This window comes from Elgaria multicarinata, chromosome 2, assembly GCF_023053635.1.
Source record: "Elgaria multicarinata webbii isolate HBS135686 ecotype San Diego chromosome 2, rElgMul1.1.pri, whole genome shotgun sequence".
NCBI lineage: Eukaryota > Metazoa > Chordata > Lepidosauria > Squamata > Anguidae > Elgaria > Elgaria multicarinata.
The window spans coordinates 18,068,258-18,091,968 of NC_086172.1; the positions used below are offsets into that span (position 1 = coordinate 18,068,258).

General features: G+C 40.9%; 1 protein-coding gene across 1 annotated transcript in view; it reads left to right on the forward strand.

Annotated features, from left to right (window-relative positions):
* The window catches only part of CPS1 (carbamoyl-phosphate synthase 1), a 184,790-nt gene that overhangs the window by 21,357 nt on the left and 139,722 nt on the right, over positions 1–23,711 (forward strand). Inside the window, exons 3-6 of the mRNA XM_063116089.1 lie at positions 10,316–10,460; positions 10,865–10,954; positions 13,282–13,338; positions 16,598–16,690. Coding sequence (XP_062972159.1) covers positions 10,316–10,460; positions 10,865–10,954; positions 13,282–13,338; positions 16,598–16,690 — 385 coding nt within the window. The remainder of the gene's footprint in view (positions 1–10,315; positions 10,461–10,864; positions 10,955–13,281; positions 13,339–16,597; positions 16,691–23,711) is intronic.

The following is a 23,711-nucleotide window of genomic DNA, read 5'->3' on the forward strand; positions in this document are numbered from 1 at the left end:
TTCTGCATTGAGCAGGGGGTTGGACTCGATGGCCTTGTAGGCCCCTTCCAACTCTGCTATTCTATGATTCTATGAGTAACGTGTATCAGTATCGCTGGGGGACTGAGTGGAGAGTATGGGCAGAGGGGATTTTGGGTGGGGTGGGGGTGGACAGGGCTTCCATGGGGGGTGGGCACAGTAAAGGCTGCAAACCCCCTGCCTTCAATTCTCCAGCTACAACTTATGTCATGTTATTCCAATCAAGTTTGCAGAACTATGACAATTCAGAGCATAAATGGTACGAGATCTTTTCCATAACCCAGTAACATTTTATTTAGTGCTTAATTTCAAACTGAGGTAAGTAAATGGGAAATACTGTGGTAGCATGAGGGGTTGGTTACGTTAAGTAACCTTAAATAGTATATATACTTAAAGTAAAAGGCTTTAACGTTGTGTTGCCAATGGCAGAGGTATGCATTATACCAAGTACCCCTTAGTTCAAAATGATTTGTGTGCCAAAATATATTTTTTTGTATTTGCGAAAGATAATCAAAGATTGATTATTGCTTATTCTTGCAATTTAAAATAAATTTAGCAGTTTTAAGTTTTGTGTTTTTTGTTTTTTCTACAAAACACCTGCTCTTAAAAATCGAGGTTGGCAATTTTTGGGGTGTGTGTGTGTGTGCAAGTAGCTTGCCTTGCCTAGGGCACAAAATAAACGGCTTGGGGCCAAGCTATCTGAAGGAACGCCACCTCCCGTATGTACCTGCCCGGACCCTAAGGTCATCCTCAGGGGTCCTTCTCTGCGAGCCCCTGCCAAAGGAAGTGAGGCAGGTGGCTACCAGGAGGAGGGCCTTCCACAGGCACACCGGCTGTGGAATGAGCTCCCTAAGGAGGTTCGCTTGGCACCTACATTATATGCTTTTAGACGCCAGGTGAAGACCTTTTTATTCTTCCAGCATTTTTTTTATTAATTTTATTTTATTGATTAACAATACACTAATACAATACTACAATATTCAGAACACAAGACAACAAAAAATACATAATACATATCTTAATTATCCTTATAACATTTCTAATTGATATTTTCACAACATTACATGACATAAAGTGCACCCCCACACCCCGGGATCTATTCTTGTTTCCAAAATCTCATTGATTCTTCTGGAGGTGGTCTTCCACTCCCCCTAGATAATACATATTCTAGGAACTGATTCCAAATTCCTTCAAAATCATTTGTTTTTGTTATCCCTTTCCTTATTTTTATATTACATGTCAATTTATCATTTATAGCAATATCCCAAATCTCTTTATACCAGTCCTCAACCTGATAATCTCCTTGCACCTTCCAGTTCCTAGATATGATCAACCTTGCTGCTGTCAGCAAATTCGTTATCAGTTCTTTTGTTTCTTTATTACATTTTAAATCTTCATATAATGATAGCATTGCCACTGTGGGTGTCTCTTCAATCTCCATTCCCACTATATCATTTATCTCTTTAAACACCATTTTCCACATTTTTTGAACAAATACACATTCCCACCACATATGTAAATACGTTCCTTTTTCTTTACATCCTCTCCAACAATTTGCTGAATTCAGCTTGTTTATTTTATTTAATCTCACTGGGGTTAGATACCACCTCCATACAATCTTGTAATAGTTCTCTTTTATCCTCACTGACATACTTCTCAACACTCTTTGTCTCCATATTCCCTCCCAACTCTGTTGCCCTATTTGTATCTTCAAATCCGTTTCCCACACCATCTTACCCATATTCTCTGACTCCCCCTTCCCAACCAATATTCTATATATTTCCCTCGTTAAACCTTTTATCATTTTATTTTCTCCTTTCTCAATTTCTTTTTAAAATCATCTCAAATTTCATTAACTCTCTACACTCTCCATTATCCTTTAACCATTTCTTCGTCCATTGCTCTAATTGAAAATAATTTAATCATGTTAAATTCTTCTCCTTTAATACCTCTTCTATTTCTTCTCGAGTGTTCATCCTCCTTAACCAATTTTTTAGTTTCATTATATCCTTCTCTATTAATATTTTCCCTAATTTATCTTTTAAATTCCCTGAAAATTTTCCTAACATTATCACTGGTGTTATTGGAGAAATACTTGGAAGTAACTCCTTTTTAAATACTCGCCATATTTCCCAGTGATTTTTTAGAAGGGGGTTCTCTATTTCTTCCCCCCATTTTTTATTATATTCTCTAAAAATATATAATTCCCAATTTCCACTCTTTATCCATTCCTTTTCTATCCTCTAACCAACTTAAATCTCCCACTCCTAACATACTTCCTACTATATGTATTAATCTATTGGCTACATAATATAACTTTATATTTGGGAGTCCTAATTTTTCTTCCAGCATTTTAACAGTCTATAAATAAATTTTAACTTGGTGTTTTAAATTTGTAATTTTGCATTGCCGCTGTTTTTATCTGGTTGAGCTTTTATATCGTATTTTATATTATGGTTTTATACTGTTGTTTTATAATTTGAACGTTTTTAATTTTTGTGAACCGCCCAGAGAGCTCCGGCTATTGCGCAGTATAGAAATGTAATAAAATAAATAAATAAATAAGTACTCTGGCACCGGCCCTGCATCCAAGGGCATGCTAGCAAAAGAGCCTTTCTTTTCAGATGCCTGAGCGAGTTCCTTGTCCTTCCTCTGATTGTGACTGTTGGTCTGCAACCAAGAGTAGCAGACTGAAGTAACTCTGCTCTCGTTAATTGTTCTGGGAAAAATAGGGTGACCATATGACCGGATTTGCCCGGATGTGCCCGGGGTTTTGATGGCAAATCCGGGAGGGGAAGGGGAAAGCCGGATTTTTTTCCAAAGAGCAGCTCTAATGGGAATTAACAAAAATGCTTATAACTCCATCATTTTTAAGATAAAGACATGAAACTTGGCACAATGGTAGCTCTTAGGAAGGGATTTAGTCATACCAAATTTGAAACAGATCCGTTCATCCATTGATTTTTTAGGATTTTTTTAAAAAATTAGGTTTTAAAATTATTATTTTTAAAATCGTCATTTTTAAAGATAAAGAGATGAAACTTTGTACAGCAAAACCTACAAAAGTAGGAGTGAGTGAAGTTAATTTCAGATACATTGAATCTCTTACTTGTTCTTTGTTCTTTATTTCAGTGATTTTAACATTAAGATGTTATGTAGAACAGATTTGTCTTAAATGTATGCTGTAAAATCAGACATGTGACCAAGGCTATGTTCGGGTGCTGGACACGCCCCTTGGGGGCAACCATGTTGTCCTCCTTTTTGGTTTCCAAAATATGGTCACCCTAGGGAAAAACCTATAGCTGTTTTGGAATAAGGCATCTCCAGGTACTTGACTGGCAGAGTTGGGTGCCTAGAGACCTTTGGTACACTTTAGTGACTGCCCTTTGCCAAACCTAGGCCTTAGCTAGACCTAAGGTTTATCCTGGGATTGTCCCGGGGTTGTCCCTGCCTGCTCCTGGGGTTCCCTGTGTGTCATTTACATCCTGGGATAAACCTTAGGTCTAGCTAAGGCCTTAGAAAACCTGAAAGCCATCAGAGCAGCTCCCAGTGGAGGCTGGTGGCTCCTATTTCAGTGGGGCAGTGAATCCGCTCTGGGTTTCAGTCAGAACTCTAAAGCTGCTGAACTCAGTTTGGGAGCTTGGATTCAGCCCTTTGGATAGCTCCATTAGAGTACTGACTGGTTTTTAATGAAATCTAGAACGGATTCACTACCTCACTGAAACAAGAGTCACCAACCTCCACTGGTAACTCCTTGTGTCTTACAGGCTTCTCTTATTGCTTATTAATTGCTGTTACGGCTTCTTCTTCTTCTTCTTCTTCTTCTTCTTCTTCTTCTTCTTCTTCGTCAGTGGATTTTATAGGAACTTCACAGGACAGATAGAAAATTCAGCTAATTCTAACATACATTATTAGCTATGTCAAATTACTTCTGTAATGATATGTGCATCACTGAAGGAAATTTGTACAATCCAGTATCAGGTAGAAAGTGGAAAATAGCTGTATTTAGCTATAAACACATTTACACTTAGCAGGAGCCCATGGCTGCAATTCATAACTGACTTATTTCAGAGTAACCCAGCTGACTTTAATAAGATTACTCTAAAATAATTGTAGCTTGATTGTGCATATTTATGTATGCTCAAGGCTTACAAAAAAATCATACATTAAAACTAAGGACCTCATTTATTTTAGTTGGCGGCAAAATCTACATATTCAAAAAAAACACCACACCGCACTCTGGAATATTTCATAGCAATTGTTTCATCTGACACATAATTTCTCTCAATTGGTTAATACACTAAATCGTTGATATCAGCCTGCAACCATTCTGGATTATTTAAAGAGTTTTTCAGTGCGTGACAATCCATCTTTTCACAGTGATGTCAGCATTCCATAAAAATGCCTCTTGCAACTTGCTGATATTTGAAAAACGGTACGACTATTCAATTATACATAATTTAAATAATAACAACAAAATAAATTAGATTTTGCTTGTTTAAATCATCCTGAAGAATCCCAATGCACTTGGCAAACAACACATTGGGAATACTTCATCCTCTTGCAGTGTGATATATACCCACTGCTGAAGTGAAACTCATCAGTCCTAGAAGCACAACCCACAAAAGTGCAAAAATCCTTTAGCTAACTGAAGAGGAATTTTTATTTATTTATTACATTTTAGTACCATTGGAAGAATATGGTCCTACACCCCCCTTCAGACATTCTCACATCAATCTCCTTCATCTATACCCGGCCTAGGGAATTCTGCATATAGGTGGGGTTTACATTTATTTATTTATTTGCAGTATTTATATACCACTCCCCCTTCAAAATTTCAGAGCGGTGTACAAGATAAAATAAAAACAGAATAACACACTTTAAATGTAAAGTGAACCATGGCTGGTCATTAAGGAAAGGCTTCCTGGAACAATGACATTTTCAGGTGGTGCCGAAAGGAATACAAAGTTGGCGCCTGCCTGACCTCCAGAGGCAGGGAATTCCCTAGGAGGGGGGCCACCACACTGAAGGCTCTTCTCCTGGTGGACTCCAATCGGAAGATGGGTCTATGTGGAACCACCACGAGCAAGCCCTCGGATGACCTCAGTGACTGGGCAGGTTGGTAGAGGAAAAGGTGCTCTCTCAGGTATCCTTGTCCCAAGTTGTTCAGGGCTTTGTACACAAGTACAAGAACCTTAAAGCTGGCCCAGTAGCAAATAGGCAGCCAGTGCAGTTCCCTCAGCAGAGGAGTTACATGCCGGAAAGGGGCAGCTCCAGACAACAGCCGAGCTGCAGCATTCTGCACTAGCTCCGACTTCCAGAGCAGCTTCAAGGGCAGCCCCACATAGAATCGACATTGAATCATTATCATCATCAACAACAATAACAACTTATACTACAACGTACTTTGCCAAGCCACCCAGGAGCTATGATTTCAGATCTCTGAGAATGATCGAAGGTTCCAGTGCTCATATGCAGGGTCATTGAAGTTCTGCACACACATGAATTGCATGAAATTTTAGGGATTTGAGAATTTACCTTTCTGATGCAAAATCCTGTGACAATAATATTGGAGTGCCTAGCAAAGCCCATACATCTTTTGGTGGTTGTGGTGGGGCAGCGTCAACATTACCTGAGGTGAGAGACAAAGGGCCTTACCTAGACATAAGGTTTATCCCGGGATTGTCCCAGGGTCATCCCTGTTCATGTAAATGACACACAGGGGATCCCGGGAGCAGGCAGGGACGACCCTGGGAGGTTTAGCAAGACCCCCCTCAGCTTGTGTAAGATAATGCCCTTAAGCAATCTTACTGGCCACAGTAGGATGCTGGCCTCATCTCAGAAACTCCTGGACAAAATTAGAAGAACAAAGAGGCAGACTTGGGGCTTAGGGATCAAAATCAACATCCTGGAATATTTGGCATTTAAGATTAGGCAGATTTGATATTTGAGCTCCAAAAGTGATTTTTGCAGGGTCTGAACACATGTCGTCAGTATTCGAGTACATGTAAGTATCAGCTGAAATCTGAAAACAAACATTTTCCGGCAATTAAATATTTAAATTATGAATTTGAGGTCCTTCAAAATTGTAGTATTTGTGTGTGTGTGTGTGTGGGAGAATTATAATGTTGAAAATCTGAGTGGGAATGGCTATATGCAAATGTGAAAATCTAGTTAAATTGTTCCTCTTAATGCCTGACTGTGATGACTCATTTATATTTTAAGATGCCTTTTTAATGATGTGCTGCTTTTAATAATGTATTAGTTTTAAATGTTTTAATTACTTAAATGTATTTTATGGTGTTTACATTTGTGTTGTACCCCGCCTCGATCCAGAGGGAGAGGCGGGTAACAAATAAATAAATAAATAAATAAATATATTATTATTATTATTTTTATTGTTAAAACCCAGATGTTTCAGTTGACTTTCATTCAGGTTTCCACTATCCAATGAAATCAATGAAGACTGTTTGCTTTGTCTTGTATTCAGGGTTGGGCAACTGGTGGCCCTCCAGATATTTTGGGCTCCAGCTCCCTTCATTCCTCACCATTGGCTATGCTACCTTGGGCTGATTGGAGTTGAAGGCCAAAAACATCTGGAGGGCCACATGTTGCCCCCACCTCACCCCTGTTGTAGATTATAATAAGTAGCTACTCTGTCTTGCTGTAGTTGTAGCCATATGACATAGTGTTGAGTCTTGTGGTGTTTATGAAGCAGTTCATAGTGGGAGATGTTGTATACACTACATGTAAAATAGTGATGCTGTTCAAAAGCATTATCTTTGAAATTCATTCAGTATTGTGAGCTGTTTAGAAAAACGGAATGAATAGTTGATGCGGCATGATTTGTATATCACAGAATCTTAGAATCATAGAATAGCAGAGTTGGAAGGGGCCTACAAGGCCATCGAGTCCAACCCCTGCTCACTGCAGGAATCCACCCTAAAGCATCCCTGACAGATGGTTGTCCAGCTGCCTCTTGAATGCCTCTAGTGTGGGAGAGCCCACAACCTCCCTAGGTAACAGGTTCCATTGTCATACTGCTCTGTCAGGTTGTTTTTCCTGATGTCCAGTTGGAATCTGGCTTCCTTTAACTTGAGCCCGTTATTCCGTGTCCTGCACTCTGGGATGATCGAGAAGAGATCCTGGCCCTCCTCTGTGTGACAACCTTTTAAGTATTTGAAGAGTGCTATCATGTCTCCCCTCAATCTTCTCTTCTCCAGGCTAAACTTGCACATGTTAGGGTGGAATCTGAAAAACAGACATGAAACATGAAAGGCAATATCAAAACGTACAAATACAAAATGTTTATAGTACATGTATCAATTTAATGCTGCTTTTATTTGGGAGAAACCATGACAGTCAAATTATTCTGCCAAATAATTGTGGCAATTGTAATCTAGTGAGATGGTGATAATTCTCTGATAGAAATCCTGAGCCCCCTATAATTCCCATGATTCTCTGGGGTTCAGAGGGAATTATTGTTTAAACCAGTTGACCTAATAGAGAGGCATATGGTATAGAATATTGCTATACCTGCTGCTAACTTCAGGCTGAGCAGAATATTGTTAAATCTTCCCACTATTACAGCCTTTCCATACATACCAGTTCTTGTTTGCTTGGCTAGAACAGTATGATGTTGGTTACTGAGGGGAACTGCACTTATGAAAAGGTGGTGTCGATGGGGGAAATAAACTTACAATGCTATATTATTAACATGACGAAAGTGACACAATGTTAAAACGTGTTCAGTTTACTTCGAGAATTTGATCATTGGTAGTGCCAAAATTAATGACCATCCCAGAAGATGAGACTAGTAGAGAGAATTCTCCTTTCCTTTCGTTTTTTAATCTGACACATACAGACACTTCAATTATTCATGATTAATGTAGGATAAATAAGTTGGATTCAGAAATGGATACATTGCCTCCTAGTCTGGTCAACAGATCTGTAGGCACCCAACCCTACAGGTCATCTATTGTTGGTCCTCCCATCACATCTGAAGGTTACTATGGACTTCCCTAAAGTTACAAGCCAGAATAGAATTACTTCAGCCCATTGCTCTTGGCTGTAGTCCAACGGAGAAGTTAAATCCAGGGAAAGGCAGAACAAGGAAGGTGTGCTTCCCTGGAAGCCATGAAACCCCTTTTTAAGAGTGGACATGTCTTTGCTGGTTTATGGTCAAACCACCTTTTCACTCTGTGCCCCTTCCTTGGCTTTAATTCTGGCCTGGGGGGGGGGAAGGTTGTCCTGGGGCAGGCCATCCCTGGAATGGATGACATCACGTTACTTCCAGCCTTGCTCTGTTTTCCTCAGGTGCTACTTAGCCCTCAGCAGGCTTACAGAAACCAGAGTACTTCATGCAGCCACAGTAGAATCATAGATACATAGTCATGTCATTTAAATTATTTAAAGATTTAAATCTGGAGTTGAAATTAATGTTAGCATTCCTCTCACTGCATTGTTATAGGCCACAGCTAGACCTAAGGTTTATCCTGGGATCATCCAGGGTTCGCCCCTGCCTGAGCACTGGATCCACTGTGTGGCACCTAGATGAACAGGTTTGACCCCTGGACTATCCAGGGATAAACCTTAGGTCTAGCTATGGCCCTAGTCTCACAGCAATTGCAATTTCAGGTTAGGTCTACCAAGATAACACTACGGCTTATAAGGCCAAACCATGCTTTGGCAGTCAGGAGCAAACGTCTGAGCTCACACGCTCCTTTTCCACCTCTTTTTTGTGTGAGTTCCGTTTTCCAAACCCTGAGTAACCTCCTAACTGGAAAACTATGTGATAACCTTGGAACTATGTTTACAAATTAACTTCAAATGGTGTTTTCAAATCATGGTCTGGAGGCAGGTGTTTAGCCTAGTTTACTAATTTTGACGACACAGCAAGCCATGGTGGGGAACTCAAGAACGAGGAGGAGCAAAGGAGGGGAGCTGGGGAACTTGCAGTGAATATTCCTGATCACCAAACCATGATTTGGTGCTACTTGTATGAACTGAGGCATTGTTTTATATTTCTTCAATGCAATTTACCTGGACTATTGTTTTTCAAGCATAGTTGCTGCTATTCTTTGTTCTTAACAGTTTATTATGGGATGAGCTTCCAAAATACACAGTCCATAAAATTTATAAACCAGTTGCAACCCTATACACTCCATGTATTTATTCACTGAAGGAGCAGGTTCGTAGCTTGGGGGTTCTCCTAGAACCATCTCTGTCACTTGAGGCCCAGGTGGCCTCCATGGCACGGAGTGTCTTCTACCAGCTTCGGCTAGTGGCCCAGCTACGCCCCTATCTGGACAGGGATAACCTAGCTTCAGTTGTCTATGCTCTGGTAACCTACAAATTAGATTACTGCAATGCACTCTACATGGGGCTGCCTTTGAAGACGGTTCGGAAGCTGCAGCTTGTGCAAAATGCAGCAGCCAGATTGATAACTGGAATAGAAGGTGTGAGCATATAAGACTGACTTTGGCCCACTTGCATTGGCTGCCTGTATGTTTCCAAGCCCAATTCAAGGTGCTGGTTTTAAACTATAAAGCCTTACATGGCTTGGGACCACAATACCTGATGGAACGCCTCTCCTGACATGAACCTACCCGTACACTGCGCTCATCATCTAAGGTCCTCCTCCGAGTGCCTACTCTGAAGGAAGCTCACAGGATGGCAACAAGGGAGAGGGCCTTTTCAGTGGTGGCCCCTCAATTATGGAATGATCTCCCTGACGGGGCTCGCCTTGCGCCAATGTTATCTTTTCGGTGCCAGGTCAAGACTTTTCTCTTCTCCCAGGCATTTAACAGCATATGCTGAGTTTGTTTTAACTAACCCCAGAATAGTTGTTTTAAATGGATATTGTCTGTTTCTGCTTGTATTTTATGCTTTTTATGGTTTTAAATTTTGTATATTTCTTTTTAATGTTCACTGTTTTTAACTTTTGTAAACCGCCCAGAGAGCTTTGGCTATGGGGCAGTATATAAATGTAATTAATAATAATAATAATAATAATAATAATAATAATAATAATAAAAAAAATCATACCCCTCCTTTCTAGTACACATGTATTACACATGGTGACTTATATAAATGAAAATCACAATATAAAAATGTAACAACAATATATAAAAAAATCACAATTTAACAATCACAAATTGGAAGTATAATAATATGAGTAAGAGAAAACATAGTTTTCCATGTCTGGCCTTTATGCTTGTTGCAGTGGTAGGGAGCTTTCATTTTGGTTGGCTTACCTCTTGCTCATGAGAGCAATCTTCTAATGTGTTGAACTCAGATACACCGAGAGCCTGACTGACCCAAGCTACCAGGGACAGATTCTCACACTGGTTAATCCAATCCTGGGAAATGGTGGTGTCCCAGATACTGCAGCGTTGGATGAAACGGGCCTCAGCAGGTTCTTGGAGTCTGATGGCATCAAGGTAAGCAGAAGTAACATCTATACTGATTGAAAATACCTCAATTTAGAAACTGGGGCCATAGCTAGACCTAAGATTTATCCCTGGATCATCCAGGGGTCAAACCTGTTCATCTAGGTGACACACAGGAGATCCAGTGCTCAGGCAGGGGCGAACCCTGGATGATCCCAGGATAAACCTTAGGTCTAGCTGTGGCCAAAGTTTCCTGGTTGTGTCAATGGTGAGTATATTGGTTTCCTTTCCATAGGGTGTAAATGTTAAAAGGGCACTTCCGGAATCCTCCAGAAAATTTTTCTAAACCAGTATTATGTTGAGTGTCAAATTCTGTTTGTTTTGTCTTAGAATTGACTTCAGCTTTTTATTTTAAAATAGCTTCTTACAGTCATATTTGCCATCATTCTTCATAGGTTTCAGGTTTGCTGGCGTTGGACTATAGCAATGAATTCAGTCACTGGCGGGCTGTCAAGTCTCTTGGGGAATGGCTGAAAGAAGAAAAGGTAAGGAATTATTAGATAACCCAAAGCATATAATTTCCTGCAGAACATGATTTTTAAAATGCTGGTTGTTGAATGTCTTGAGCATTGTGATAAAAATCAGAGGAAAAATATTATTCATATATTTTTTAAAGACTGTCTTCAAATCATAGAAGGCTTTTTGTGATGCTAAAACAAACCTGGAGATCTTTGTCTTCATCAGGTTCTTGCTAGAGATTTAGTAACAAAAGCAGTGTTTTTATCCTCCTTTTCCCAGTCCCCACAACCCACAGTTCATTTGTTATTGAAATTGGAACTTCAGATTGCATTTTGAACTGGTTCAATTGTCAGCGTTTCTCTTCTTGGCCCTTCGCGATTTCTACAAATGGTAGTTTTGAAGAGAATTCTCTCAGAGGGCAGTGGTCCCCTCCTTTCAGGAAGCCTCAGGAATTGTTGTTCAGGTAGGGCACACAGGGGGAGAAATCTCTTACCTGAGAACTCCCAGCTTCATGCTAGACTACAAGTCCCAGGATTCTTTGAGATAAGCTATGAATATTATAAATATAACTTAACTTGATAATGTAGGTATGACTTAAAGAGCTCTTCAAACAATTACAGTTCCCAGGATCTTTAATAGGAAGTATGACAAGTAATAAATAATAATAATAACCTAAATGTGTTCCAAGAGTTGGAAGACCTAAAGATGGTAGTGCACACACTGGTAACTTCGAGGCTCGACTTCTGCAATGCATTGTATATAGGGTAGGGTGACCAACTGTCAGGATTTCCCCGGATTTGTCCTGGTTTTTGTTCTTTCCATGGTGTCAGGGGGGATTTTCTATAATTTTCAATAATGTCCTGGAATGACACACCTTCCTCTTTAAGGCTGCCATTAGCATGGCTGGAGGGAATGTCATGCTTCCTTGAGGCACATCATTCCCCCACCCTGAGCTCCAATTGAGGTCTTAAAGGGGAAAGTGGGTCATTCCTGGACATTATAGAAAAGGCCCCAATTGGAGTGGATGGTGGTGGTGCAGAATGAAATCCTTTCCCCTCCTCCACTCCAATCGGGTTCTTTAAGGTGGCGGGGGAATAACGTACTTTCTGCAGGACTCAGAAAGCTGCTTCCCCACACACACACTAGGTGTCCTCTTTTTTGGTTTCCCAAATATGGTCACCCTAATATAGGGCTACCTTTGTACCTAGTCCAGAAACTTCAACTAGTTCAAAATATAGCAGTCAGGTTGGTCACCGGTACACCTAGGGGTGACCACGTTACACCAGTTTTAAAATATCTTCACTGGTTGCCAATTAGTTTCCAGGTGAAGTATAAAGTGTTGGTTATTACCTTTAAAGCCCTACATGGTTTGGGTCCAGGTTACCTGCGGGATGGCCTTCTCCTGTATAATCTGCCCTGCACACTCAGGTCCTCTGGGAAGAATGTACTTCAGTCAGCCAAAACGAGGCTGACAACCATTACCCAGAGGACCTTCTCTGCTGCTCCCAGACTGTGGAATGGCCTGCTGGGAGAGATCCACTAGCTTAATAGTCTTTCTGAATTTTTTAAAAAATTATAAAGACAGATCTCTTTTGGCAGGCCTACTCAGTCGAATTTTAAAATGTCTTAAATTTTTTTATGATTTTAATAATGTATTGTTTTTATGTTTTAATCAATTTTATGCATTTTATATTTTTGTATTCAATGTTGTTCCCTGCCTCGATCCAAACGGAGTGGCGGGTAGGAAATCATCATCATCATCATCTCCTTTTGTGGCACTGACCATATAGCTCCCTTGCTTAGTGTCCTGTAGATCACAGGAACTGATGTTTTGCTAAAATCCACAATGGTTTAAGGCCCAGTTCTTATGTTATTCTTGATGTGTTAAAGATTCCATGTGGCTTCATGTCATAAATATTCTATTTGCATGCATCTTCCCTAGATGAAGGGTCTTTGCTATGTCTCACTGTTTCTTTATCCTAAATATCAGGTCAAAAGGATACCTTAAATCAAAAATATTTATTTATTTATTTATTTATTTATCATATTTATATCCCGCTCCTCAGCCAAAAAAGGCTCTCGGAGCGGCTTACACTTAGCAAAAAAAGACACCACATAATAATGACAAGGCAAAATTATCTCATGGTGACTCTTATCAAAGTAGCACAAGAATTGGGATTTGGAGCATTATACATAGACTCTGTTGAAATCTTGGCTCTGATTGAGATCATTATTAATTTTGTTGATTTTGTCAGTATCGTCTTCCACAAAGTGAGTTGGTTTCAATATACTCATGGAATTCCCATTACTTTCCATTTATAATTTATAGTTTTCTTGTATTTTTGTTTTTCAGGTCCCAGCTCTTTATGGTATTGATACCAGGATGCTCTCTAAAATCATTAGAGAAAAGGTAGACAAAAATACATGTTGCCATATTGGCCCATTAAAAAAACCATACAGGGCTACCGCCACAAAGGGCATGTCTACCCCAGCCCTATATCTCAGGATCATCCCAGGATCATCCCTGTGCATCCAAATGACACACAGAGGATTCCAGGAGCAGGCAGGGACAATCCCTCCATCTTCCTGGGATAACCCTTAGCTGTAGAAAGCCCCAAAGCCATTCACAGGACCAACCCCCCAGAAAATCACAAATGTACAAGTTTTTGAGTTCACTGGAACTCCTTCTTTTGTGGAATGTTAAGCAGAAAATCAAAAGCAAAAAGAGGAGGAGGGATGAAAATGATATTTTTCTTTCTCTTCATGTTTTCCCTCTTCCAAATGTCTTCCTCCAAGCTGATGTTTGCCCCCAAAGCCAAACTGCCCCAATCCCCAAGACTCTCAAGTGTCCACTCTAGTGGGGCATACAGGGATAATGACAAAAATGGATCATGGATGGATCAAAATTGCCTTACAGTTTTGTAAACCGCCCAGAGAGCTTCAGCTATGGGGCAGTATATACATGCAATAACTAACTAACTAAATAAATTACACAAGGAAGAAAATTTCAGGCAGGAAAAGTGTGACGAGAACATTTAAAACACCCTTTTCTACCTACTGCTCTGAACCAACTGGAAGTACCCTCTTTGTGCAACCACACTTCCATAAAAATATATGTTAGGAAATAAATCATGGATCTCCCACATACTGTGTAGTTTGGCTTTCTCCTCACCCCTAGTGCTTCCTAGAGCAATCTTGGAAATGAGCCAAAATGCTTGTTTTCAGAACAAGACAGCAGAGCTCTGCTTTCCCCCAGAAATGAGCTTTTTGTCTCCAGTTGCTTTAAGAAGCATTAGGTTCCTATTGCACTATTATTATTATTATTATTATTATTATTATTATTATTATTTATTTATTTATATAGCACCATCAATGTACATGAGTAAAACGGTACAGAGTACTGTTGTACAGAGTACTGCTGTACAGAGTAAAACAGTAAATAGCAAGACCCTGCCGCATAGGCTTACATTCTAATAAAATCATAATAAAACAATAAGGAGGAGAAGAGAATGCACCAAACAGGCACAGGGTAGGGTAAAACTAGCAGTATAAAGTCAGAACAAAATCAAGTTTTAAAAGCTTTAGGAAAAAGAAAAGTTTTTAGCTGAGCTTTAAAAGCTGCGATTGAACTTGTAGTTCTCAAATGTTCTGGAAGAGCGTTCCAGGCACAAGGGGCAGCAGAAGAAAATGGACGAAGCCGAGGGAGGGAAGTAGAGACCCTTGGGCAGGCGAGAAACATGGCATCAGAGGAGCGAAGAGCACGAGCGGGGCAATAGTGTGAGATGAGAGAGGAGAGATAGGAAGGAGCTAGACAGTGAAAAGCTTTGTAGGTCAACAGGAGAAGTTTATATTGGATTCTGAAGTGAATTGGAAGCCAATGAAGAGATTTCAGAAGTGGAGTAACATGGTCAGAGCGGCGAGCCAAGAAGATGATCTTAGCAGCAGAGTGGTGAACAGAAACCAGCGGACTGATGTGAGAAGAAGGAAGGCCAGTGAGAAGAAGGTTGCAGTAGTCCAACTGAGAAATAACCAATGCATGAACAAGAATCTTGGCAGAAGAGACAGACAAGAATGATCGAATCCTGGCAATATTATACAGGAAAAAACGACAGTTTTTTCACTAGCACTAGGCCCTGCTGGTGTGTGGATCACATTGAATAATTCCTATAGTAGGTACTGTATACCGTGCCACTAATTTCAGCTATGACAGAAACTTCGGAGGAAAAGTGTTAGAATTATGCTTTTCATTAAAAACAGCTTGGCAACATTTGCTAAAGCATTGCCTAAGCCATCTGGGTGTAATCAATGTGGGGTATTTATGGTTACTGTTATTATTGTTTATTTGACTCAAACACAGACTTGCACAATCCCTCTTCCCCTTTCCTGCGCCCTTCTCCCTCTCAGCTTCCTTCTCACTTTGATTTAGCGGTAACCATACTTTGCTGTAACATCTAAATTGGCAAACTATGGGCCACTGCTTGCCCTCCAAACCAAAATATAAAAGGCACTTCAAACATTTGGACTAGGTTCATCTGACCTGGAGCGCAGTGTGCAAAATGCTTTACAATTTGCATCACACCTTTGTAACAAATTGTGACATATTGCAGTATGAGGTACATTGGCTTGTCGAATGTCACCCTATCTAAGGCCTTAGCTAGACTTACCTGGTAATCCATGATGGAGGAGGGAAGATCTTGCATTGCGATTAATGTGAGATCCCTCCTCCGTTTACACGTGAGGCGCGATGACCTCAGGAAGAGAGGCATTGCGCCCGCCATTTTTTAAAAAAGGGGACGGAGCACACAAATGCTTGTGCACTGAAGGTAAGGTGGTTTTTTAAAAATAATTTAGTTTCCCCGCTCCCCCAACCCTAACCCCGATGGGCGCAGCTCCAGGATCCGCGCGAGTAATCGCATGGAGCCAGGTCAAACCGCGGAAACGGGCCACACATTCTGCGGTCTCTGGCTCAGCCTGAGACCGTGGAAAAAGCGGTCCCTAAGGGGAGTGCTCTATCCTGGGGCAAGAGAGGGATGATCCCTCCCTGATCCCGGGATCCCCTGTGTGTCATGTGGACACACAGGGATGATCCCGGGGTTCGCCCTGTGATAAAGCCTGGTCTAGCTAAGGCCTTAGTTTTACACTGAACAGCTTTTCCATGACAAGTCATGCACAGATATGCTGAGAGAGAGTCTCAGAAATGTACAGCAAACACCTAATGGGCGCGCATAAGACATCAAGATAGCAAAGCTCTAAATACCCAGCCCGGCAAGAGAAGAGTCAGGGAGATCAGGTGGATCAAGACCGTGAGATTCATCTTGAGAGGTGAATCTTGCGGGAATTTATCCGATCCATTCACACCATCTTATTGCTTCTCTTGAATCACAGTTAGTTGTTACAGCCTTTGGAATTTTGAGATGTGAACTTGGCAGGATGGTAGTTATGGCTGTCACAGGATACTTCTACTACTTCCCATTTCAGTTGTCTTCATTCTCCTTTAAAAAAAAATCTTTAGAGTGACTAAAATTACAAATATGTTAAAAAAGGGAGGAGGGGTGGGTGGGAAGGAAGAAAGTCAGCTATTTCGGTTCCTAAGGGGTTCTGTCCATCAGTACCCTTGGTGTCCTGTTCTTCCTTGCTTGAACTCACCTGTTTAATTTTTATTTCAACAGGGAACTGTTCTTGGGAAGATTGAATTTGAGGGTCAGCCTGTGGAATTTTTGGATCCAAACAAGAAAAACTTGATTGCTGAAGTTTCAACCAAGGTAAAGATTCCATCATTAGTGTAGAGCCTTCTACAAGTACAACAGGTACCTTCGGTTGTTCTACACAATTTGTTTATCTGCATCATGATAACGAAATAACATCTATATGTAGCTGGCTGTGTGCGGTGTTTTGGGGTAAGCCTGAGCACTTAGCATTGAAAGGGATTTTGTAAGTTGCCAAAAGATTTTTTTTTTTTTTGGCAGTGCCAATGTTCAAAATAGTCTTTTGACAGCACATGTGTGCTAGACCACAAAGGCCATGGTGGCTTATGCCAAGATATGTTTGCTAGAAGCATGCCTCGTGAGGAAGGAGAGGGTCAGGTATGATTATGCTCTCATGGTCTGTTAGTGGTCTGGAGTTGGCTGCATTTAAAGGTGCCCCCAAACAGACCTTGTGCATCCTACACGTACTTTGAAAGTGCTAATAATGACTCAGGCTTAGAGGGAGTGGTAGGATCCCCTAACCTAATCGAACCTCCTAGGTCACTTTGATGTGGGAAGGTGGGAAGGCTCAGGCTACTGCTACACAAAACTCAACCTGGTCTTTCCTGGCAGGTTTGAGATGGCAGTGATCACAGCTTGGATCCCTATGTGAGTTGCTTCTGAGGAGGCAGATTACAGAATTGTTTGGCATTGCAAGAGATAGGATGGCCCCCAGTGCTTAGGATAGAGGGAGACTCTTCTCCCTCTCTCTTGGACCCAGCTCATGTACCCATTGTGGATTATGCTGGCAGGGTTCCATTTCTTTTTCCTAAAAAGAGAAGGTGTTGCAAAGCAGAATTAGCTGAAATATTATCAAGAAACATTTTCTACTTGCTAGAACAGTTTAGCATTGGAACAAGCTTCTCCACAGAGCATCTATCTGGAAATATAGGGTGTCTTACTGACACCCTATATTACCTTACTGGCAATGTCCTTTGTCCTTTCTGTAACTTATTGCCTTACTGGCAATGTCCTTTGTCCTTTCTGCTTCTTTTGCACAATTGTAATGGGCTGCATTACATGGGCGGAGAGAGGCAACCACAAGGTTTGACCATGTGGTCTGTAATTTAAAATTCCCCCTCCTCTTGGTCCTCATATACGTGAATGGGGCAGCACCCTCTAGTGGGTGCTTTGTAGCACAACTTTGGCTGCACACAGTATGAAATCCCATGGTATTTCAGAAAAATCGGGATATCCAGGTTTTTTTTAGAACGAAATTACTGAGGGAAGGGTTAGGAGACGTCCTGGAGGTTGACGGCATTGTGTAATGGACCCATAAACTTGTGTAGTAAATCATGAGCGTGCAATAAATTGCTCATGTAGAGACAGCTATAGACAATCCTGCCATGGGAAGGAGTAGGAAAACCTGACCCTCAGGTGGACAGTTCAACATATCGCTGGTCCATGTATGTTTTGTATTCATTCATTCACAAGTCCATTCTGTTTCACTTTCATATCGATCTGTAAATCTGAAGTAAGATGCACAAAAATTTACAATATATATTTCACTAAATACTCATTTCATCTTAAAACACACATATTTTGTATGTATTGCATTTTAAAAAGCCTTTGTTGTGCATTTTACCTTAAACTACACATGCTGGTATGTTTTTTCAACTGAGAACTATATTGCAAAATTCAGAGAAGTGCAAGAAATGAAGGTTATCTGTGTTCTGATCTGCATATTAGTCCAGGAAGTGCAAATCAGGTCTGTTCAATAAAAATGGAGACTGAACAACATCACTGAACATGGGAACTAGACTCTGGCCAACAGTCTGCCTGCAGCATTCTGGACCAACTGAAGTTTTTGAACAGTTTTTAAAAGCAGCTCCACAGAAAGCACATTACAGTAGACCAAATGTGATGTAACTAAGGCATGTGTGACCGTGGCCAGATTAGACATCAAAGACCGCCACTGGAAACAGCCGTTTTGTGTCAAGTTTCATTGCTGCTCCCCTACAATATGGTTAAGGGAAGGGTGTCGGCAGGTTAAAAGAGTCAGGGCATGGATCCATAAGGCTCCCCCAAGAATAGTTATATATGTAAACATTTTGCAAAACTGTCAAAAGCTGAAGAATGCTAATATACTAATTTCTATGTTTAGGTATAATCACTAGAATTTATTTAAATTTCAACGAAGACAAGTCAATTAATTTCCCATCAAAATTACCCTAAATTCTTTAACTTAACCCCACCCTGCAGATCATCCCAAATCAGAAGTTCCTCTTTATTTAATTTACCTTCAATTCACAATCGCCCAAATCACCTTTAGGTTTAAGCTAGAGAAAAGTATGAAATACTTTGGGTGATAGTCAGAGAAATTAAATACTTCCATTTTTTTTTCTTCAAGTGTGAGTGTATGTGTGACAGAGTGAATGAATGAGAGAGAAGTATCGGTTTTGGGGTTGTTGGGTGAGATATGAAGTATAACTTCTCAAATCTGTCTCTCTGTTTCTCTCTTTTTCTCACACACATATAAGCCAGGAACGTAGATATCAGTGACATTTTCTAAAAGCAGATAAGAGAACAAATCTGCTTCCCTGATCCCTGCGGAACCTAGATGCCACTTGCTAGGTCCAATTGTTTAGAACTGTGGGCTACAAAGAACCTGGATTTTTGCACTTCTGATATAAGCATTTTAAAGATGGGTATGACACTCTTGTAGTAGTACTGATGTGTACAGATGTGTTCGGCCTGAAATGTACCAGTTTTTAATATGCCCTTCCAATAATTGCCAAAATTGCCCAAGAGCAAAAAATAATTACCAACCCATCCAGGGTTAAAGAATTTCAGTCCCCCAAATCTCCTTTTCATTTTTTTTTTAAAGTCACAGTTTCTTTATGTAATTTGTGGTTGAGCCCACAGGAATGTTGTTCAAATGTTAAATAACTGAATGTTTTTAGATATAATTTGTGCAGGAGAGAAGATTTGGAAGGCCAGGCAAGGAGAAAGATATTGAATTGGAGGAGGGTTACGCAGGCAGTACTAGGAGACAGGTTGTACAGAAAGGGGCAGCAATTAGGAAGGGTGAACCGAGGGCAAGGCAAAGAAGGCCCCTATACTTTGTACAGCCATGTAGAAAACAGAATTGCTGCAGAGGCAGCACATCATGGTGTGTGTGTGTGTGTGTGAGAAAAGCTGCAGGTTCCAGAATTCCTTTTATCGCACAACTATTAAAGATACAGGTGTTCTGTTATTGTCTTTGCATGGGATGGGAAGGGGGGAAGTGTGTGTGTGTGTGTGTGTGTGAAAGGAAAGACAAGTTTAAGGAATAATGAGGTAAGGCTAATGGCTGAAAAAAACCATGAGAAGAGAAGTATAATGAAGAATTGTTCAAGAGCTTGATGCTCTTGTGAAGTCAACAAGCAGGCCACAAAGGCAACAGCCATACTGCACTGCTTGTCCTTGTTTGCACTGTTTGTCCCCCAGTAACATTGCTTTTGAAAAAGTGGTCCCATTATCAGTGCTAATTTCCTTTGATAATCTTGAACTCTACTCCGTAATCTACTTAAAAAGAGAAGGGGGGGGGAAAGCAATGAAGGCCAGGGCCCTCACAACAATGCGTGGCAGTGAATCCCATTTAATTACTCATTGTGGCAGAAAAATGTGTGTGTGTATATGTGTGTGCGCACTAGGATGCAATATTTGGAAAAAGTGGTGAGAAATTTGTCATAGAGATGCAAAGGAGAGAGAGAGAGAGAGAATGGTTTTGCATTATGGGGCCTTGGAAAGAAGCTCCTCCTGTTCCTGAGATTTGGAGCCCACATAAATAGTTGGGGGCGCAGGCCCCTTATGCTCACCTGTGGCAACACCCATGGCAAAAGGTATTTGATTGGCACACAGTGCTACCTTCAATGAGCATCAATCAAACACAGAACCTTAAAAAAATGCCAAATATCATTTTTATTCAAACATAGTGGGTTGGATCCCAGCAAAGTTAGGTGCACTAATGGACAAGCTACATGTGATAGTAAACACCTCATTAGGAAGCCCGTCACGTTTTTAAATTAACAGCAGCCGTGGGATGAGACCTGATTTTTCGTTGGCACCAAAGTACGCAGGGAGAGAAAGTGTAAACTTTTCCACCCCCTGTCCCTACCCTGACAGAAATCCCCTCCCCGTGTGCTGCTATTAGCCACAAGGGGGAAAAAAGCTTCCACTAGTTTTGTGGGGTTAAGAACCGCGGGCAGCAGGGTTATTTTTATCTGGACTGCAATGGGAAAGGAAAGGGTTAACCTTATACTGTACAATTCTAATCACATTTAGCAATGAATAAGCTCCATTTAGCTCATTGGGACTTGCTGCTGAGTAAACATACTTAAGGTCACGCTGTGAGTTGTATACTTTTCAACCCTTTCGCTGGAGTATTATCTCTTATTGATTAAATTGATATTCTCTTGGGTTTTTGATACAGTACTTGGGCTGCACAGAATAAAAAGTGGACTGTTTGCAGAATCCTTGAGATTTAAAGCTTTGTTTCAGTTTTAACTATTGTAGAGAATAAATAAGCAGCCGGAGTGGTTGCTGTTGATTGTGTATGCCAATAGCAAGAAGGGATTGCTATAAAAATGCTGAAAATAGCATACATAAATGAGATATAAAAAGATTAACAGAACTCCTGTGATCTCATTATCTTTATAACTTTATTTTATAGGCTTATAAAGTCACATCACAAATAAAGCTGACAATTAACTAAGCTCTTCAATGGTGGTAATTATGGGACATGATAATCTATGTCCTAGCAAACAACCGTTTTCATGTAAATCAAGATGGGGTAACAGTCAAGCATTTTCTTATCGATGGTGGGTTAGAAGGGATTGGTGTTGGTTTTTTTAAAAAAAATTCCGTTGGAATTGCAATAGACTGTTTTTGCAGAATATATTGATCCAGTTGAACACTTAGAGCTCCTTTCATTTGCAATGAGTTACATAGAATCATAGAATAGCAGAGTTGGAAGGGGCCTACAAGGCCATCAAGTCCAACCCCCTGCTCAATGCAGGAATCCACCCTAAAGCATCCCTGACAGATGGTTGTCCAGCTGCCTCTTGAAGGCCTCTAGTGTGGGACAGCCCACAACCTCCCTAGGTAACTGGTTCCATTGTCGTACTGCTCTAACAGTCAGGAAGTTTTTCCTCATGTCCAGCTGGAATCTGGCTAGATTCCCACAGGAGATTAACAACACTGCACATTTCCAAAGGTCCAAGAGATTATTTCCATACAATATGCATCAGACCCATGTAAGATGTGATAGGAACAGTCTTGTTGGTTATTTTTCACCAGCCTCCCCTGTTCATGTATAAAGCAGATGGTAGAGGTCTAGAACTTATATCAAACAATGTGCATGGAGGAGGAACCCTTCCCCACCTTAACACCCTGTGCTCCTGGCTGGTGCATCTGTTTATAGGTGTTCACCACTGAATTTTCTATAGTTATGAGTGTCTGGGGGAAAATGTAATTGTCTCCCTCTGCCATTGTGACTGCAATGTTTGTGATAAGGAATGTTGTGTGGACTGTGATTCAATTAGTATCAAGGGCATACATTGGATAGTGCCTGCAGACACAAGTCCATCCACCCACTACCCAGACCATTTGGAATGGTTGTTATTATTATTATTTATTTATTTATTTATTTATTTATTTATTTATATAGCACCATCAATGTACATGGTGCTGTACAGATTACACAGTAAATATCAAGACCCTGCCGCATAGGCTTACAATCTAATAAAGTTGTAGTAAACAATAAGGAGGGAAAGAGAATGCAAACAGGCACAGGGAAGTGTAAACAGGCACTGGGTAGGGTGAAGCTAAACAGTATAGAGTCAGAACAAACTCAATATTTAAAAGCTATAGGGGACAGAAAAGTTTTTAGCTGAGTTTTAAAAGCTGTGATTGAGTTTGTAGTTCTCAAGTGTTCTGGAAGAGCGTTCCAGGCGTAAGGGGCAGCAGAAGAAAAAGGACGAAGCCGAGTAAGGGAAGTAGAGATTCTTGGGCAGGCGAGAAGCATGGCATCAGAGGAGCGGAGAGCACGAGCGGGGCAATAGTGTGAGATGAGAGAGGAGAGATAGGCAGGAGCTAGACCGCGAAAAGCTTTGAAGGTCAACAGGAGAAGTTTATATTGGATTCTGGAGTGAATTGGAAGCCAATGAAGAGATTTCAGAAGTGGAGTGACATGGTCAGAGCGGCGGGCCAAGAAGATGATCTTAGCGGCGGAGGGGTGGACAGAGACCAGCGGACTGATGTGAGACGAAGGAAGGCCAGAGAGAAGAAGGTTGCAGTAGTCCAACCGAGAGATAACCAGTGCGTGAACGAGAGTCTTGGCAGAAGAGACAGACAAAAATGGTTGAATCCTGGCAATATTATACAGGAAGAAATGACAGGATTTAGCTACTGCCTTGATATGAGGAATGAAATGCCTTTGCCATTTCCCCTAGGTTTTTTTACTTCTTCTCTGTTGTTTTGTATTATATCTTCTTGTTACATAAAACAACAAAGAAAACGATATACACTTTGTGAATAAAAGTCAGTGATAGTGCGACTGGGTTACTGGGCCTTTCCTTCCCTCTGTCTTTTTCACAGGGAAAAATCTGTATGGACTCATAGTGTGAATACACCTCTGGCAAGACCCAGGCATACCTCGGAACCAAAGAGTTCAGCCATGGGCCTAATGCTAAGCCTTTCCTGATCATGGATGGGAAATTTTGCACCTTGTCAGAATATTAGCAAGCAGGCCTTCTCCCTCTTTCATCAGGGACCGGGTAGGGTAGCCTTGTTTTACAGAGGGCCGTCCTTTATTGGCCAGTCCAGGTGGGAATCTACACTGGTGTTATTCTAACGTTTTGAATGGGTTACTGTGACGCATAGTGTTACGTGACCCTGGATCTCCCACGTTGTAAATGAGTCGTACTTACAGGTTCTGTTTCTTAGTTCCAGTGTGGCTGCAGATTCATGTGCCTCCTTATACTGGTAATTCTCAACTCGCAACCCAGAGCTTCTGAGTTTGCTCTGCCCACTTCCTGTTCTCCTTCCTTCGCCCCGT